General features: G+C 38.3%; 1 protein-coding gene across 2 annotated transcripts in view; it reads right to left on the bottom strand.

Moving 5' to 3' along the window:
• COL12A1 (collagen type XII alpha 1 chain) overlaps positions 1–18,490 on the bottom strand; it is a 99,355-nt gene that overhangs the window by 55,059 nt on the left and 25,806 nt on the right. Inside the window, exons 15-22 of one of the 2 annotated variants that reach the window (XM_058021739.1) lie at positions 10,549–10,818; positions 8,408–8,674; positions 6,270–6,462; positions 4,553–4,674; positions 1,787–1,936; positions 1,581–1,700; positions 896–1,060; positions 561–707 (exon numbers count right to left, since the gene is read on the bottom strand). In XM_058021739.1, coding sequence (XP_057877722.1) covers positions 561–707; positions 896–1,060; positions 1,581–1,700; positions 1,787–1,936; positions 4,553–4,674; positions 6,270–6,462; positions 8,408–8,674; positions 10,549–10,818 — 1,434 coding nt within the window. The other variant, XM_058021740.1, reaches the window with a different exon arrangement.

Below are 18,490 nucleotides of genomic sequence, written 5' to 3'. Positions count from 1 at the left end.
AAAACCACTTTGCGTACTTGCTTATATTTATTTTTCCTCAGGAATTCTTAAAACAACTGCATGAAGAGATAGCTCATATTAACCCACTCAAGATTAAACAAGTTCCCTGTAATTCCTGCTTACCACTTCAACACCAGCGTTTCACTAAAGAACCATCAGCTAACATACATGTTTTTTCATGCTCAGCTTTGGTTTTGGGCTGTCAAACACTAATACTTGAAAAGAGCAGGGCTGCTAAAATTTTCCTTATTGAATGAGTATCATCAAAAAACATGCCACAATGAATAAAAAGCTGACACACTAAGATACTTCATGATTCTGGGGAGAAAAAGAAGGCACATCCAGCAATGTCATGCTGTGTTAGTTACAACACAGTCACTGTTGGAAGGAAAGGAAGGAGTCCTGCAGGGTAGTCCAGGTGGTCTGCACAACTTCCGCACACCAGCAGCTGAAAAAACAGCCCACGGCTAGCACAGTGTTCCCAATAAGTAGTAAAAAGGAACTAGCAGTGCAAGCACATAAATGGATAAAGAATGAAATAGACTGAAAATGTGATGTACCTGGACCTTTCACACTGTTACACAGATTCGTGGTTACATTATCAACAATGGTAGCCAGGAAGGAGAAGTCTGCAACATTGTAGGCATGGATGTCATCTGGATCTGTTGCAATTTGCTTCAATTCATTTTCATCTGCATTTTTAATACCTTAAAAGAGAAGAAGAAAGCAAAACCTGTTAGAAATTATGGCCAGGAAGCACAATAACATGCAATTAAGTCCCTAAACACATTCTTCAAATAACCTTTCATGTACTCATGTATGTGGCCACTTCTCTGTGGGTTTAGCAGATGAGCATGGGGGGTTGCTGCAGGCCTTGCCTTCATGGAGTACTTACCAATTGCATACAGTTCCACTCCCTCATCTCTGAGTTTTCTTGAAGGGGCAACTACATCATCTTGTGATTTGCCATCAGTGATGAGAACACCAATTTTGCGAGCCCTGGGCCTTAAGCCAGCAACTGGCTTGAAGTTGTTTTTTAGGATGAAATCCAAGGCCATTCCTAGCATGACACAAAGAAAGTACCCATCACTGTAAACTGTTTGCATATAATAGTCATAGTAAAAGAAATTAGTGCATCCTAGTGACTTCATTCTGACAACATAGTTCCACTGTTTATTTCCTTATAGAAGCATTTTGAATCTAATTGCAGCCCATCATCTAGATCTGAGCAACTGATACTATTCAGGTGCTCTCTTACCTGGTGTTGATCACCCTCCTGACTTCCACTACCCCTCTTTCTGGTTCCTGGTTGTCTTCATCCCAACCCTGAAATGGAACTGACCTTTCTTCTTTTCATAGGCTCCACAGCAACACAAGCTCTTCATCACCCAAAACCGCTTCTAACACATTTCCCCTGAGTTTATAAGCCTATGCTGTACCTCTTCTTTTCCAACCATACTGAGCTGAACTGTTAAGTCCTTTTCATCACAGACACATTTGAGTTCACGGAAAAAAATAAGGGTCAGCTACTAGAATAATTTTCATTGGAGCTAAAGTAAAATCCTGGCACTGTGACATACCTGTTAGAGTATTGCCTCCTTTATATGGTAAGTTGGCTACAGCCTCTAACAAAGACTGTTTGGTTCGGTAAGCATTGAGATTCCATTCTGTCCTGGGATCACCACTATACTGTGCAAGACCTGGGAAAAAAGCCACCATTTACTCAGTCATTATGTGTCTCTGTAGCAGTTATGCTCCATTTTCCCTCCAACATATGAGAACTTACCAATCTGCACTTTGTCAGGACCAATATCAAAAACTTCAACAATACGGGCAATGAAGTTCCTGATGGTTTTAAAATTTGGCCTCCCGATACTCCATGAGCCATCCACCAGCAGCACAATATCAGCTTCTGCTCTGGTTCTACATTCTAAACCTGCCGTGTCAACCAGAAAAATATAGCTTTAGCATGATGGCTTTCTTTCCCCATCCTTTTAGATGACATATGTCATGACTTAGCTTCCAAAATAGCTCTAGTTTTATTCACTGGCACTCCGTCAAGTATGACCTATTTGAGAGCATTATTCACACTAGTCAGTGGTTCCATGGCAAAAGCTGTCTAAATTCCTTCATGTATGTTTCCTTTTAAAAATAAGCCTTTGCAAATGTCAAGGCCAGTGTTCTCTATTGTCATGTCATTGTCTGTTTTGGCCCTTAAATATGGCTGATGACTTGATTTCAGAAGTTTTGTACAAGACTACTAAACGAACCACTGATATGGCAGTTAGCACTATTAGATTATACAATTTTATGGTATCTTAGTCTGTCACATATAGCTAAATTACTGATTAATTTTCAACCATGTAATAGTGGGATTAACGGTATGTATTACAATCACTTTCACATAAATAGCATTCCTCAATTTTCAGGGGAAAAAGACATAATAATACGTGTAGTGTAGAAGTTTGCATGTACAGAAAAGAAAGAGCACACTCCAGAGAAGACACACAAACATAAACACAGGTCAAGAGATACAGAGGGAACAAGAACAAACATTCATATAAAGCTGCAATAATCTTTAAAGGTAGGAAGTTATTTCAGATATGTTCAGTTTACAAATTACAAAATAAAATATGCATCATATTGTTTTCATCACAAGGAAAATCACAAAATATTTATACAAAACAGAAAGAGACACAATAATTTTATCCACAGCCATTTGCAAAAAAAAAAAAAAAAAAAAAAAAAAAAAAAAAAAAGGCAAAATCCCTTCTCTCTTTTTTCCTGTAGATTCTGTTACCAGCTGCAATTTTGCTTCCTGCCATCAGAGCTTCTGGTCTTTATATGGAAGAAATCCCATTGAGAAAAATCATCCACACTCATCACAGTTGAAAGATATTGTGATTTCATATATGTTCCACAGAATTGATCCAACACTGTAGACTCATGAATATAACTATTCCATGTACCTGGGGGTTAAAAGCATGATCCTCTTCTGCACAGAAAATATAGATCTAGTCTTTAGTCAGGACAATAAAATCAGTTGGGAGTAGGGTTTAAGTCAAACCATGTTAGTTCAAAAAATTGCATGCATAACTTTTATATGAAAGTTAAAGTTAACTTTATGTACAATTAAAAAGTTAATCTGTTTTGACTTTTATGTTTCTTTCAACATATTATAGTCCCCCACATGGAAAATTCTAGTAAATGTGCAAGATCTAGGGTGATTTTCCCCCCATTAATGTATAATTTACTGTTACATTTGCTGTCCAAGATATAAATTCATTTTTCACATTAACCATTTCTCAAATCCATGCATTAATAAAACTAATTAGCTTAAAGAGTACAACACTGAAAACAGAAATGAGAGCTACTATAATGAAAAATAGCAAACCACTCTTTGTGCAATTTTTTGTTGCCAGCCTTATGAAAGCTTTAGTCTAATGCCACTCCTGGCCTGTTTTAGATTTTTTTTCAGTTTACCCTCTATTATTAGACAGAGTAGGACAATTATTTAGGAATTTTCTAAAAATGTTTCAATAAAGTCATATACAAGATGAGTATTTTTTACACAGCTCAATGTGAGCTAAGCAAAAACAGTATAGTCAGCTGTCAGAAACCTCTTTTTCTTTATTTAAGTCTGAAAGGGCTTTGCAGTTAGGTTCTTTCTCCTCACCAAATTCTCTCTGATGTTTATCCAAGCATTGAAATGGCAGAGGAGAAAAGGCTTTACTTATTCATGTATACTTGTCTATTCAGAAGCAGACCTGCTTTTTATGCTTTCCATGAAGGACTGAGCCCTGAAACCTTCTTCAGCTGGTAGAATTGAGAGTATGGTGAGCACAAATATTAACAGAGGCCTATTAAGCACACCAAAGGGAGGTTAATATCATAAAAGTCAAAGAAGTTTTGAAAGAAAGGTTTTTTAGCTACAGGTTTACTAGTGAGAAGCTCCCAGAGATACTGGTGAGCACTCTGCAATTGCCTCTGTGAAAAAGTCTCCTCCTATTATAGAAAAAAGAACCAAAAGACTAAACAATGACTATGTTGAATATAAACTTAAATAATATACATTAACACTAGGACTATCAGATGTTTGTTCATTATATCATCTTAGTCTTAAAAGTCACCATATAAGGACAAGAAAAGGGCCAACAATCTGCTTAAAATTCCTTGTTCTACTCCTGTGAAGACCCCTGTAGATGAGCCATGATCTCTGTTCAAAAATTTGACCTTATGTGATCTAACACAGATGTGGACAGCTTGAAAATGCAATGCAGATGGCTTTGAATAATCAGCAAAACACAGGTTGCCTGCATTATCATCTTTGTAAGATCATCGGGAGGGTGCAGAGGACTAGAACTGTGAACTGGGTCATGCTTTGTGGTCATTTCAGAACAGGGTTTATGTCATCAGGGAGGGGAATATAATGAATCCTGTAAACAAGTATGTGCATTAGAAAAACAAAAAGGAAATGTAGTAAACTTCTTATCATTTTTTTTTTTTAATCCAAAATACAAGACTGCCTTTTCTTCAATTCAGTCATGTTTACCTCTAGATAAAAATGGCTCCGTAGTAGTATCTGAAAGGGTGGTCATCTCTTGTCCAACCAGAGGGTTGCTCTCTCCTCCTTCAAACATCCCAAAAACATTTACCTTATAGGTAGTTCCTGCCCTGAAATAGTCAAAGAGGTGTACTTTAACTAAAGTCATTTGGCTAGTAAAATGCTAAACAATTCACTTATTAAACTCTTACAAAAAAAAAAAATACCTAATGGAAAAGAAGGTGCTAAAACATGAAGCCCAAATACTGGCACTTCCACAAGACATTGATGTTTCAACAATTTAAAAGCTGATTTTGCACTCTATACTTAAATTTATAGCCTTCCTCATTCAAGTTATTTAATTCTGTGAAGACAAATTTTCCAGGCAGCCAGAGATCAGGTTAAGAAAGCTAAAGTCCTGATAGAATTAAATCAGGCCAGGGACACCAAGGGCAACAAGAAAAGTTTCTATGGTACATTGAAGATAAAAGGAAGAGCAGGGAGAAAATGGGCCTCCTCCAGAAGAAAACAGGAGACCTGGTTACCCGGGATCTAGAGAAGGCTGAGGTGCTGAATTATATTTTTGCCTCAGTTTTTGCTGAAAAGTGCTCCAGCCACACTGCTGGAAGGTCACAAAGGGCAAATTAAGAGACTGGGAGTGATGCCTGGGCTGCATCCCAAGAAGCAACCAGCAGGTCAATGGAGTTGATTCTCACCCTCTATTTGGCTCATGTGAAACCCCTGAAGTACAGTGTCCAGCTCTGGAGCCACCAATATAAGAGGAGCTTGGACCTCTTGAATGAGTCCAGAAAAAGATTGAAAAATGATCAGAGGGCTGGAGTACTTATCCTGTGAAGACAGGCTGAGAGTTGGGGTTGTTCAGCATAGACAAGAGAAGGGTCTGGGGAGATCTTATGGTAGGATTCCAGCACCTAAAGGGAGCCTAAGGAAAGCTGGAGAGGCACTTCTGACAGGGGCATGTAGGGACAGAGAGTAATGGCTTTAAACTGAGACTAGATTTAGATTAGATATTAGGAAGATGCTCTTTACTGTGAGGGTGGTATGACACTTGAACAGGTGGCCCAGAGAAGTTGTGGGTGTCCCATCCCAGGGCATGAAGGCCAGGTTGGATGGCAACCAGATCTACTGGAAGGTGCCCACAGCAATGAGGTTGGAACTAGATGATCTCTAAGGTTACTTTCAACCCAAATAGTTCTATGACTGTATGATTCTTTGACTTAATGATCCCATTTTAATTATATTTAGTATACTTGCCTAACAGATTTTGACTTGGTGGGCAGCCTGCTTTAAAAATCTAAGCCTCTGAGAAAATGAATCAAGAGCTAAACTAAGCATCTTTTGAGAAACATGAGACAAGAAACTTTTGAAAGTAAACTTTAGAAATCTCAATTATCCTTCATTATTCCATTATATTTCTCATATGTGAAATACAGCTCCAGCCTATATATCTTTGCCTCCTTCAGTTCCTGTGAGAACACCACAAGTGATGTAAATGGATACTCTTGGAAAGAAACCGGCCAAGTACCTTTCAGAGATGGCATAACAGGATTTTCATAGCTAATTGACAAAATTACTTGCTTAACTTACAGCAGATTTTACAAGACATTTCAATACCAGATCGCAATTAAACAGAATCCTAGGCTAAAGTTATTTAAAGGAAACTGAACAAAACAAAGCAAAAACCAATATGAGGGAGTATGCATACCTAAGCTCCTCCAATACCACTGTGCTGTCATAGGGCCCCACTATTAATTCTCCAAGGCTCCCATCATCTTCAGTGGGGTGGAAAGTTACTTTGTACCCCTTCACTCTCCCTGGGGCTGGCTCCCAGGTTACTCTGAAACTTGACATAGTTGAATCTGAAGTTCTCAGATTTCGAGGTGGCTTAAAGGGAGAGGCTGAAAGGGTGGGAAACAAAAGAGTTTAGATCAGGTCTACACATGGCAAAAAATCAACAAGTATGCTTTCAAGTATATATGTGTATATATATATATATATATATATATATGCAAATCTAGTATTAGTGAGAGTCCTAAACTCCTTGTTCCTTTCTTTAGCAAAGACAAGTACTAAGAGATGGAAGATGAGATTCCTGACATTTACTTTTACCTATTTAACCAATAGGTACATGGGCTAAGTCTATTTTTGAGGCTCCCTCTGCAGTCAATGGACTGAGGGATAAATTGTCTGGCAGCTAAAGCAACATCACCAACCACAGGCGTGGCAGTGTGTCAAAAACCAATTCTTCTGAGGAGTGCCAGCCAAACAGCTGGTCAAGGCTTTTAGGTCAAGAGCAACTTCCTCAGAAAATTAACAGCTGCCCACTGCAGGGCAGCACTCACAGACAATGGCTACAAGCTGTTGCTAGCTTCTGCATTTTGTGCAACTTTTGCTTGTGTGCAACTCTAAAGTGTAGTCATGGAAAATAATGCATCAGTGTAAGCTCAAAGTACAAAAAAAAAAAAAAAAGGGAATTAGAGTAAACAAAAAACTACCACTATTGCTTTGGCCTGAAAGACAGAGAAAAAAACATTTGCCTTGTCCCTGTGCCTATGCAATTGTCTAGCTATAGCCAAAAGATCATAAATGTCCTCAAAATGTGAGTTCTGCTGAGAAACAATAGATATACTCCTAACTCACAAGGAAAAGTACAGATTCTCTGTCTCATCTCTCATCATACTCCCTGAATTATCATGATAGCTTCCACTAAAAAGATGACTCAGGCCTCACTTGCTTCCAAATAGTGTTTACCACCACAGTTATTTAGACTGAAAGCAGAGACATATCTGTATCAAGATGAAAAGGTCAAAAATCAAAAGCAGCTGGATTATCTAAAATTTATCTCAGTATAATTTTCAGCATTAAACAACTACATGTTGGTTAAGAGCTGCTCAAGTGTTTGTGACTCCTTAATATCAAGCACATTTTAGGTTAAGAAGAAACCTTTCTTCAGTAACTGAGGTGCTGATATCTCCACTGTTAGGATACCTTTATCTTACTTCCTGTCATTCAATATAACGTATATTCAGAAAACAGAGAATGGCATGAACTATCTACAGAGAACCTCTGCAAATGGCACTAGTGTCAGACAGGCAGAAACATCTTGAAAAAATTCTCTTTAGTTAATAGCTTTCCATCTATGGAAGCAGAAAACTGACAATAAATGTGATTGATCTGAACATCTAGAGAACATTTCCTTACAAAGTATAAGACCAGCATCACATTCCAACTGAAGGTAGAGTGGAAAATGAGTTTTGCTTTTTCTGCAAAAATAACTTCACTGAGACTTAATAAACGTTTCAAAGTTTCAGTTTCTGAGGGAGAAGACAGCCTGTCCAAAAGACCATGAAGTCAGACTTCCACAGATGAATCTTCAAAATCATCTACTCCCCCTTTTTAGTAGCTGGGTTTTCCACAGAAAATATGTGACCAGAGAAGACAAACCTAAATAACAGGATGATGGGTAGCTATTTAATCAATACCCACAAGCAAAAGACAAAATATGCAACAGCAGACAACATTTGATTAAGTAGCCTGTCTTCCTCACAAAACACCTTGTTTGAACTTCTGATGACAGCATTTCAAAACAATTCTAGTATTTTCAAACAGATTTTACACTGTACTTACACCTCTTAATATCAACAGCAAAAAGCTGTGCTCAGGCTATGTCACAGTGAAATTTCAAACAAATCAAACTCTTTTCTCAACTTATAACATTTTCTTCAATTTTCCTGTCAATTGATGATCTTGGCAGACTCTGCCATGCTTTTCTATGTTTCCTGCTTACTAACTTTAGGCACAAAACTTGCATTATGAAATCCTGTACAACCTTGTGGTACATACCTGTTGTTCCTTCTCCTTTTCTCGATTTCCCGTGTCCAAAATCATAAATTGGAACGACAGTTATGTCGTACGTGGTGCGGGGCTTAAGTCGCTTGAGCACGATGCTGGTGGCAGGGGCGTTTACTCTCCCAGACATTTGCCTGCCTCCGCTGCGTGCTCTGTAGTTCACGCGGTAAGACAAGACTTTCCCAGGCGCAGGCTGCCACTTAACTCTCATGGTATTTTCTGTCTCGTTGTCTACTGTCAGAGTCCTGGCATTTGGTGACACTTTTCAGTGTAAAAATATGGATAGATTTTTACTTTTTCATGTACAGATATATTCAAATGCATGACTACAAAATTAGTGCTGCTGTACTAAAAAATAAAATTGGCCTTTTTAAAATTCCAGTATTTGATTGTGGGGAAGACACAGGGGAATCTCACAGGCCATTGTTAATTATTTTTTAATTGTGATGGACTAAACAACCAGATGTTTGGTTTTCACTATTGAGACAAAAAAGGGGGAAGTATAAATCACATGATGACACTGCATAATTGGGAGTTTTACTTAGTCATGTTTTCCTTAATCCATTAAATAATGGATTCAGCACTCTCAAATTGATAAATTATAGAGTCATTGATTTTCACGAACTCAATGTCCTATAGATTTTCTAAGTTTTGACTTCACAGGTCTGATAAGGTACTGGTGAATACCTAAACAGCTGGTTGTTGAACCCCATGCAAACTGTCCTTCAAATAGATGTGAGTGACTTTCCAAATGCTTGGAAAATCACTCATCACAACATAGCATATGTGCTGAAATAGACCTTTGAACTAATAAAGCATTTTCTCGACAAATTGCAGCATTCAGCTTCTAAGAGATATTTTCCAGACTGTACAAATGGTATAAATAATCCCAAGTGAACTGACAGGTATGCAATGCTGGCTGTCAGCCAAAATAAGCCATCTAGGTTTTGGCAAAGCTGAACCCTCTTGGCATGGTGGAATCGGTCAGTATTTCAACACACAGTAATGTAGGCATTGTAGCTCCTAAGAACTGACAATTTCTAATTGTGTGTATGCCAGAAAGATACAATAGTTTCAGGCTATTAGCCCCAGGTGTGGGGCTATTGGTAGGCCTAACAGCAAGTTCCCTCAGTCAGTGCACAGAGAGTCAGTACAAATGATGAGGCTAGCTACCCACCTAACCTGGAAAAGCTAGAACAGCTGGTGTTGCTGTGCTTGAACCAAGAGGGAAGCCGTGGCACAGCAGTCTGCTAGTCTGCTTTGACTCTGGGGAGTCAGCTCTTACTAACAGCAGCAACCACTACTCTTGCAAAACCTTGAGAACAACTGCTCTGGGCCAAGGACAAAGGTTAACGTAATTCAGCAGCCTGTCTCCAGCAGTAGTCAAAACAGATGCTTAGGACAGAGCACAAGAACATGTAAACACACATGATGCTTCCTCCCTCAGGCTCTGTCTTTGCATGGCCCCTTTAGGCAAGCAACAGGAATGTCAAGCCTTATCCAGGACATCCCTTCATTCATTCTGACTCCTTCACTTGCAGTTCCTGCTACAAAGAAACAAGCCATCCCTGGGCTCTGTGTTTTTTCACTTTGCCTACACTGCAGGAGAGGCTTGAGCGTCCTTTGACCAAATATAATATAATGTTTTGCAAATAAGAAAAAGAAGAGCCCCAGAAAGGTAACTAACAAACAACAAAATCACCCAGTGAGCCTCAGTTTGAGGACTGTGAAGATTGGAAGGGCAATAACTTGGAAAGGAAACTCATTGATTCTGTGGGAATGCACCCCATCTTTCCTACTTGCTCTATCCATATTTCCTTCACCTATTTTTAGCAATCACAACAAACCTATAAAAGGTTGAATTCAGAGTAATATGCAGACCAAATCATATCTTAATTTGGAAGTAATTCTTGCTGAATCCAAACCTATATGAAATAGAAAAGATTTTTTTTTTTTCGGTTTTTTAATAGTCCAACAAAATGTCAAAATTGGCTGAGCTGAGGTGGCATTTTGGTTTGGGGAAACTTTCCATAAAAAATAAAAAAGAAAGGGGAAAAATAAGGTCAATTTTATTTTAAAACTATAATTTCATCAAAAACAGAATGTTAAAAATGGTGGTAATGTATTACACTTACCATCAGTAAAAGCCTCTCCTTCTACCGGGTCTCCTTCTCCACTGCTGTAGGCTGCATATACCGAAATCCTGTATTTAGTCTCTGGCTCCAAGCCTTCTATCACAGCATCCACTGTATTTCCTGGGACTCTCTTCTCTCCCACGGTATCATCATAATGTGATTTCCATACTATCCTGTAATGGTTAACTGTTCCTGGAGCTGGTGTCCATGATAACCCAACTGTAGTGTCAGTTATGTCTGTGGTAACTAAATTACGTGGTGAACCACGTTCTGCAAGAAAGAAAACAGCAAATTCTCTCTTAAACACAAATAGCACAAGTTAGCAAAGTACAAATGTAAAAGCCAAATGATCTTAAAAGCTAAACCAAACCTTTCCCATTAATATTATTTTCAATAACATACGAAGGTAGTCCCAAGAGAAAATAGATGAAGGTTTCAACAAAATGCTTAAAGCTAACTTCAGACTATGAATGATCTTATCCCAACCATGTAAGATACTTAGCAGTCGTGCTTTAGAATATGCAAAATAACAATGGCAGTATTCATAGACCTGGAATGAAGCCAGTGCTTAAATGTGGTGCAGCTCACTTAGGTAAATTTTAACTCTCAAAAAAATGATTTTATTTCATTCATTCATCATCATTGTTATGTGTGTACCTTTTTTCCAAGGGTTAAATAATGGAGACTTTTCACAGAATCACAGAATCTGTTGAGTTGGAAGGGACCCAGAAGGATCACCAACTACGAGGCCTGCACAGCACCATCCCCAGGAGTCACATCATGTTCCTGAGAGAATTGTCCACACACTTCTCAAACTCTGTCAGGCTGGTGCTGTGACCACTGCCCCGGGAAGCCTGTTCCAGGGCCCAACCACCCTCTAGATGAAGAACCTTTTTCTAATATCCAACCTAAAAGTCCCCTAACACAGCTTCAGGCCATTCTTTTGGTCCTGTCACTGGTCACCACAGAAAAGAGATCAGTGTCTGCTCCTGTCTTCCCTCTCATATTCAACTTTCCATCAAAAAGGACTCCCAGGTCCCTTTCCCTGGCACTGCTTTCCAGCATCTCATTCCCTGCTCTGTCTGTACATCCAGGGTTGCCCATCCCAGGTGCAGAATCCAGCACTTGTCCTCATTGAACTCCATATGCTTGATGATTGCCCAGGTGTCTAATGAGAGTACTTTCTCTGACAACTTTATTTGGTGATTTATTAGTACTAGTATATTCCAGAGTCCCACTTACCAGATCAGCTATTTCATTTTGTGTTCACAACTAATTTGCATGTGTTTACATCATCCCACACTTACTGTAGAAAACATTCTCCATCTTTCCATTCATAAGACCTTTACCTCTTTCCTCCCTGTAGTTTGTTTCAGCCAAAGGGAAAGAAGGAAGCAGCTTATTAGTCTGTGAAATCCAGTGTCAGATGGATATGTGAGTCTCACCTAACACATCAGAGTTGTTCCTCTGCTTAAAAATTCAGCTCATTGGTCTAAAGTGGTGCAGTGAAAGGAGTGCCTCTGCTTAATCTTCAATGTACATTTATAACATATGTTCAATTTTCCTGTTGCAATGACTTGCTTTTGATAGCAGGAAAGGAGCATTGACTGGTCGATTTAGTGCAACAGCCTCATCATAGAAAAATCTGCAAAAGGGCTCTGTGAAACCAGATCCACATAGACAGAGAAGTACTCAGTTCTTGGGTGTGTATTCTCTGTGAGATTTCTCACTGTACAGGACATTCCTGAGTGGCTCCTGCTTAGCAAGAGGACTTAAACACTTGGGGTGGCCTCATGGCATCACAGTTAAGTTTTACCCTCACTGATAAAAGTATGTCCTTATACTAATCCATAGCAGCCACAGGAGCAGAATCAAAATTCTTTGAACACAGAGAAATTCAATACTTATCCACTTTCCACTACTTAGACACATTGCAAGAACAGACCTCACTACATTCAGAAGTCTGAAGCAGTTTCAGGCTGAGCAGCAAATTGCTCAAAGTCATAGTCTGAGTTTTCACTTTTCATATTCATTTGTCTTTTACTTCCACCACAATCTGCAACATATCCAAACACAATCCCAGTGGAGCAGAAAATATTATCTGTAGAAAGTTTGGTTTTGGAAACATCTCCTTGCTGGTGCAGCTTCATTAAAAGTGAGATAACTAATCCCACTTGACTTAATGATGAATAGAAATTAATGTCAACCTATCAGAGATTGACCAGCTACACAGAATGCAGAATCAGAGAGTACCACAGCAATCACAAAGATGACTCTCAAGTACACGTAACAGAACACGCGTTGTGGAGGGGTTTCTGATTTTAATTCAGTCTTAGGGACATTCCATCATGTTTTTCTGGAGACAGTTCTTTTTCTGTCCTAACTCTGCATCAGTTCTTAAAATTGTACCCTTCAAACTGATTTTTCTAGCCATGTAATATAAATTACCACAATTTATGGCATCTTCTCTTCAAAGAAAGGTTAAGATACAGAGGGTTTGGTGAAGTTCAGTTAACATTTCCCAACAGCGATTGCATATACTGAAAAAGTTATAGTGAAAAGGGCCAATTCAGCTCATGCTTCATGAAGTCTCACCAAATTCAGTGACTGCATTAAATGAAAGCCAGGACAGAATCTTAGCTCCAAATAACAATTTTCCTGGAAGCCTGAAAAAAAGATTTGCCTTCAAAAGTAAATTACAGCAATTTTTCTGTCTGCTCTTAAGCTCCTACTCTCAAATCTTGGCTTTTTCATACAATAAAAAAAAATATTAAGGCAATCCAAGTGGAAAAAATATGGAAAACCTAACTTGATAGAATGCACAGATGTCTCACAATAAAAACCTTTCTTTCCATATTTTAATGTAATATAAATATACAAGTCACTTTATTTTGGCTACTTTAAAACATGGCTCTGCCACAACATGATTTCAGTATTCAAGTATCTGCTACCACAGCACAATTTTTTGCAAGTCTACTCTTGGATACTACAGCTAATGATATATGTTGGAAATACTGCAAAAATAACTTCTTATTTAAAACCCTTATTGATTAAGTCATTATTGAGGTCATTAAATAACAGAGGAAAATAATTTGTTTGGAATGGATTATAATGAACAGCAGTTACTGTAATATGTTGGTTCTGAAATAAATATTCTTTGGAACTAAATGTCTTTTTTATAAGTCAAGGTAAAAGAGGGAAAAGGAACTGGGATTTCTACCAAACCACTAGAACTAAATGGAAAATTTTTACTTCAAATAGTTGGAAACTGCTGACAAGACAACTTACCTACTAAGGGAAATTGGACATTTTATATGTTACACTGCAACTGAGAACATTTCTTCAACATAACACGCTAACTTGATTTGCACCTCACGTGTGAGGTGGAAGTTCACTCACAACTTTTTTTCTGCTTCAGTTGATCTCCCACAGTGGTTTATTTTTAATTTATTATTAGGAGAACACCTATGTTTAAGATGAACTCAAACTGTAAGTCTTAAACTGTTTGGATTCCATGAAATATTATCAAAGCTGCTACACTGAGAGTCAAGAAACACAGTCATCCTCCACAGTAACAATGGTATAATGTGGCCACTAACAAACATACAATGAGACCTATGAAATATTCTTCTCTTGTATTAAAACTAAATACCTGGGTGGCTTGCTTATATGTCAGGTACATGACACACACAAAAGCTACAACTGTAACACATGAATACTTATTTTTATTCTTTGGTCAATGTGTTCAGAAATGTTTGTTGAATATCCACTTGAATATCTTGCCTGCTTGTTTAAACAGGATGATTAAGGAGCATGGAGAGACAATGCACATCATAAGAAAGAAAAGTGCTGGCTGGCTAGCAAAGGACTCCTGCTTTTTCTTGACTGGAAATGGAAGCTAATGTATGTTCATCACTTCATATAGCCCCTAAGACATCAGCAAACAAGGATTTTTTTATCTCGGAGCACTTTTCACTACCTACAGTCCCCTGTACAACTTTACCATCACTTAGAGCAGACACACTTTGAAAAATTCACTTGGTAACCTTCAGTCAGGTGCTTTTATACTCTGTTCTGTACTTCTGAAATGTCCAGTTTCCATATTAAGTTTTTCCACTGTAGTGTGCCAGAGACACAATAAAGCAGTTTCCCTCTGTCCACTTGGCTCACTTCCCGTAGCTCTCCAGCAATCACTGTTGTTATTGAACACAAGACTGAATCAGCTAAAATTAAAATGTTGACATTCATAAAAATCAAATGTCCTTATTCAAATGGCCTTTCCCCTCAGAGACATTTACACAACTCCAGCTGATCTCAGTGGGATTTTTACATGCAATTTGGGCCCAAATTTTAAACAGCTTTCTGTGTGTGTTTTTTTAAACCAGGTTTCAAAATCAATCTGCAGTGGTAAATTTTGTGCAGAGCTATGTTTCATTTCAGTTAAACATATGATTTCTGTAAGCTAGCATCCTAAAATGTCAGAATCAACTAAATAAGCCTTCGCTTGTAGAGGCATAGACCAAAATGTTCTGGCCTGAGTCCTGCCTTGTTCACAATGGGCAATAGTCAGGAGTATCCCATTGTGTCAGCAGGCTAGATTGCCACAGCCAAGGATCCAAGTGCATGCATCAGATAAGATGACAGCAGATAATCCTCTAGATAGTAGATAGCAGATGATACTCCAATGGTCAAACTCTCCTCAGCACTGGGGGAGGCTACCACTTGGGTGGGCTGATATCCCTCTCTCCAAGACATAAAGTGGTTAGCAGCCAGCCCTCAGGCAAGTAGAGAGGGGATGTGGCCATGGTGCAGGGGAAAGCCAAAGACTTACTACACACTCACATAACCCCATTAAAGCAGATTTCTTCTCTTCTGCAGAAAGGCAAAAAGGCCAACCAGGAGAGTTCTAACCGAAAACAATGGTTAGAGGACCTTCATCCAGAGCACTCCCGAGTCCCTGATGTAGGATAATGCCAACAGGTGTTCACCTTCAGTCTCTTTAATATTCTATCTGTCTTTTCCAAAAGTTATTCAGTTAACACTGTGAAGAAATATCTTTTTATTATTCACTCAATCTTCCACCACTGGGGTTTTTTTCTGATACATACTTTGTTTCCTAGAAAAAACTAAGATAATTTTCCTCAGATTGTCAAGTCTGTTTCAAAGGTCACTCAAAAATCTTGGAATGTACAATTTTAAAAATGCATGATACAGCATTAAACCTCCTGAAGACACTGGGTCCTTGTTTCTGTCAGGGCGGAAGCAGCACTACGCTGTCTGACCATTACATAAAGTGCCTGTGATAGGCTAAAAATCTCATTGTAAGAAAATGTCACTCGAATTTGTACTATTCTGTCTGTAGGAGGCCATTCATTTCTAAAGCATTCTTATGTTACTACAGAAACAGCAAAACAGAATCATTTATGTAGCAAAGAACTGCTACTCATTTTCTGACCAAAAATGAGCTTTCCTCCAAAATCCCAAAACCTAAACTATAAGAAATATATACAACAGAAAATCACTTCAAACTGAAAATGATCTAGTTATGACAACTTTTTTCATATCTTGTTTTGGTACGGCCTAATTCTCACAACAGAAATAGCTACTCCTCAAACAGTATGGAAGATTTGGGCCCTGCATCACTGAAACAAAGATTCTCTTTCCAAAGCAGAAGACACAATGACATAATTATCTCTCAAATTTATTTATACTGTCCTGAATATAATACAATATGCCTGTTTTTGCTTATTCCAAAAAGGACAAAGATAAGAAAGAAAACAGGCTGACACCTCTGCTAATGCAGACCAGCAACCTCACATATGCCAAAGAACTTTCTTCTTTTTTACCAACAGCATGTCTAGCCTAGGATCTGCACTGATATAAGTGGAAATACTTGGAAATTTCTCAGTGCAAGAAAGATGGAAACCTGATTACTGAGTATTTTTCTGGAGGAAAAAAATGAACCAGCCTTTTTTCTAAAGTTCTCTGAAATTTGTATTTAAAAGTGTAATGACTTCCCTGATTACAGTCAGTGGCTCAAATATTGTTAAAACTTTTTTGCAAACAATATAGCTGCCAGCAAAAGGACACATAAAACAGATCTTCAGCTTTCAAGCTTTCCAGACATTTATTAGGATTAAGCATTTCTGTATTGATTGCTTAATCTAGCAATGAATTTTTTAGTCTTTAAAACAACGGCAATTTATGAAAGTTAATCTGCTTAGCAGCTAATGTACAGTATGTTCTTTTCATCTGACAGCATGCATTTGGGCAGAAAATCAAATTCTTGCCAGACCTAAAACCACTTCTCTTATTAAAAAACAGATTAGAAAAACAGTAGCTCTCACAAACTGCCTGCTGTCTGCTGCATTTAGACTCACTGCCTTCACCGTGTTTCTCATTGTGTTTTATTTCTGGTGTATAAGGACTTGGGTAAAGATCATACGATCCCAAGCAATATTTAAAGCCAAATGGTTTATTTGGAGTGTTTGGAGATAAGAGAATGACTTTTCCCTAAGATGTTCCATGACTGTTTCTTGCTTGTTCTTCAATCTATATTGCATAACATCAATATAACCATCAGTGCAAATTTGTTTAGTTCCCCCAGCTGTCACAAGCCCTGTTCCATCCCAAGGCCAATGTCAGCCTTCACTGATTTAACTTACTTTAGCAGTTGTGTGAGCTGAGGGGAATCATATCCAAAAAAGTATGTCTGAGGAAAATTTTTCCATGGCACCTTTATAGAACTGCTCCAACCAAAGCTGCCCAGTGATGGATTGCCATGCACTTTTGGAAGTGAGAGAATAAAAGTGGAGAGTTTTCTACAGCACATATTTTGCACATGCAGTTATGTTTGAAGCAGTATGAAATATAAAGCTCCAGAATTTTCACCTCTGAATGGTACTTCATAACTGTAGACAAAATCAGCCAATGACTGAAAGAAGTCATACAAAAGATGAGAACACTATAAGTTTCCTAAAATCTGGATTTCTGAAGAAGGAAAGTATACTCCTTCAACAAAGGAGCAAATACATTGTTTCCCTTTTCCTGCTCCAAAAACACACACACACACACACACACAAAAAGAAATCCATTCTCTCTGAATAACAATTACCTGGTAATGGAACAGCACTCAGAAATGAGTCATTTTCTGATTACTCATTTGCTAAGCTCTCTACACAGTGTTGTCTGTGAACAGTTCATAAAATGCTGATCCTCTGGCATGTGTTTATCTTTGGGCTGGACCAGAGAGCTATGCAAACAGTTTATAAAAGAGATTATCTACAGTAACTTGGGGGAATATTTGCCCTCTCTGTTTTATGCAGAGAAGCAATAAGGGCAAGCATATGCTTAGCAAAAGGAAAAACACAAGGAGAAACTGAGATTACCCACATGGTAAATTATATCAAGCACACGGAATGGTTTCTAGGTTTCTGTGGATTGATTTTCCCATGAATCCTGAAACAAACAAGCCACTTCAAAACACTGCAAAACTACTATGCAGAGCAAAGCAGAGGAATAGGGGGCAAATTGTAACTGCTCCAAAATATTTTGGAGATAACAAACATAACTGAAGGGCCTTCAATGAATTCCTGGGCAGACATGTCTGTGCAGATCAGGTTAGAGCAGCCTAAAAATTTCTGGTTTTTTTCCTCTCTGCTGAAGGATACTCTTGTCTGAGAGTAACTGCCCATGTGGGTTCTACTACTAGATGCAGAACAAAATAAATCATTACTGAAAGCAGGAAGAATGCTTGCCTACATCCTTAATCACAGGAGACCATTTAGTGATTCAGTAAAATTCCATAAACATCTGAGAGTTTGGATTTTTCATTTCCTGCCTCTTGACTATAAGAGAGTTGGAGAAGGTACTGTATCCAACTCTTCTTTTCTCACTTTTCTATTAGTGCTGAAATGTTCTCTACACTCAAACTCACTCCTCT

This window comes from Melospiza georgiana, chromosome 3 (genome assembly GCF_028018845.1).
Source record: "Melospiza georgiana isolate bMelGeo1 chromosome 3, bMelGeo1.pri, whole genome shotgun sequence".
Classification (NCBI taxonomy): Eukaryota; Metazoa; Chordata; class Aves; order Passeriformes; family Passerellidae; genus Melospiza; species Melospiza georgiana.
Note: the sequence above shows the minus strand (reverse complement) of the source record. Positions and strands in the feature narration are given on the sequence as shown.